The sequence below is a fragment of the Pygoscelis adeliae genome, unplaced genomic scaffold, assembly GCF_000699105.1.
Source record: "Pygoscelis adeliae isolate BGI_AS28 unplaced genomic scaffold, ASM69910v1 Scaffold438, whole genome shotgun sequence".
NCBI lineage: Eukaryota > Metazoa > Chordata > Aves > Sphenisciformes > Spheniscidae > Pygoscelis > Pygoscelis adeliae.
Genome location: NW_008825313.1, coordinates 108,467 through 109,790, shown reverse-complemented (window position 1 = coordinate 109,790; position 1,324 = coordinate 108,467). Strand labels below are relative to the sequence as shown.

The window sequence follows — 1,324 nt, the reverse complement described above, 5'->3', positions numbered from 1 at the left end:
GGTTGTGATCTGCACAAAGAAGTAGCCTGAATACACAGAGCCTTGCCTCAGAGCAGGTAATAACCACTTGGGAGGTGATGGGTACATCTCCTTTAGACAGCTAGAGAAAGACCCATGATTGCAGGCCCTGGTCCCCATGGGGGACGTCAATCACCCTGACCGCTGGGGAAAGGCCTGGTGGCGAGGGAGGCAAGGGACCTAGTGACACAAGACACAGAAAGGGCTGAGGTGATCGGTGCCTTTTTGCCTTGTTCCTTGGGCCTCCGAAGTCCCTGTGCCCAGAGGCTGAGTCTGTGAGAATGCAGCATTACACAGAAGAAGATCAAGGGAGGCATCACTGAAGCCAACTGAACACGCACAAGTCCATGGCACCAGACAGAATACACACGAGGGGGATGGCTGACGTCCCTGTGAGTGCTCAAATGTCACAGCAGTAAAGGGGGGCTCCTGATAGCTGGAAAAAGGCAAACGTCACATCAGCTTGCAAGATTGCCAAGAAAAAGGGTCCTGAAAACTGCAGGTCAGTCAGCTTCACCCCCGTCTCTGGGAAAGTTGTGGAGCAAATGCTCCCAGAAACACTTCCCGGCACACAGCACACAAGAAGGGGACTGGGAGCAGCCAGCACAGAGTTACCAACGGCAAATTGTGCTTGACCAACCTGGCTGGCTTCTGTGAACAAATGAGCGGCTGTGCAAGTAAGGGGTGAGCAGCGGATGTTGCTTACCTTAAGAAGGCTTTCAGCATGGTCTCCCGTGGTACCCTTCTAGCCACATAGGTGACATGCACATTGATAATCAGATAAGGTGAATGGAAAACTGGCTGGACCACCAAGGTCCAAGTCCAGCTGGTGGTCAGCTACTAACACCACGCCTCAGGAACTGAGAGAAGGGCCAATGCCATTTAATGCATTTCACGTTCATGAACTGGAGGATGGGACACTGCACACACTCAGCAAGCCTGCAGGTGACACCACAGTGGAGGGAGCGGTCAACAAGCTTAAGGGCAGAGCTACTATTCAGAGGTGCCTTGACAAGCTGGAGACACAGGGTGGCAAGAACATTATGGACTTCAAAGCTAAACGCAAAGTCCTGCTCCTGGGACAGAGTAATCCTGTGCCACAGGACAGCCTGGGGCCGCCGCCTAGAAGGCAGCTTTGCCGAAACGGTCCTGGAGGACAAGAAGGCGGCAGTGTGGCAGCAGCGTGTCCCTCTGGCAAAGGCCCACTGCGTGCCAGCTGTGCGCACAGGCAGTGGGGCGAGGGGACGGATCCGTCCCTCCCGCGGCACTTGTGGGACCCCACCCGGATGCCGTGCCCGGTTCAGGC

The 1,324-nt window shown here is 55.3% G+C and overlaps 1 protein-coding gene across 1 annotated transcript in view; it reads right to left on the bottom strand.

Moving 5' to 3' along the window:
- The window catches only part of HTRA2 (HtrA serine peptidase 2), an 8,705-nt gene extending 7,961 nt beyond the window's left edge, over positions 1-744 (bottom strand). The window contains exon 1 of the mRNA XM_009330264.1: positions 725-744. Within this exon, the coding sequence (XP_009328539.1) occupies positions 725-744 (20 nt within the window). The remainder of the gene's footprint in view (positions 1-724) is intronic.
- Between the last annotated feature and the right edge of the window lie 580 nt (positions 745-1,324).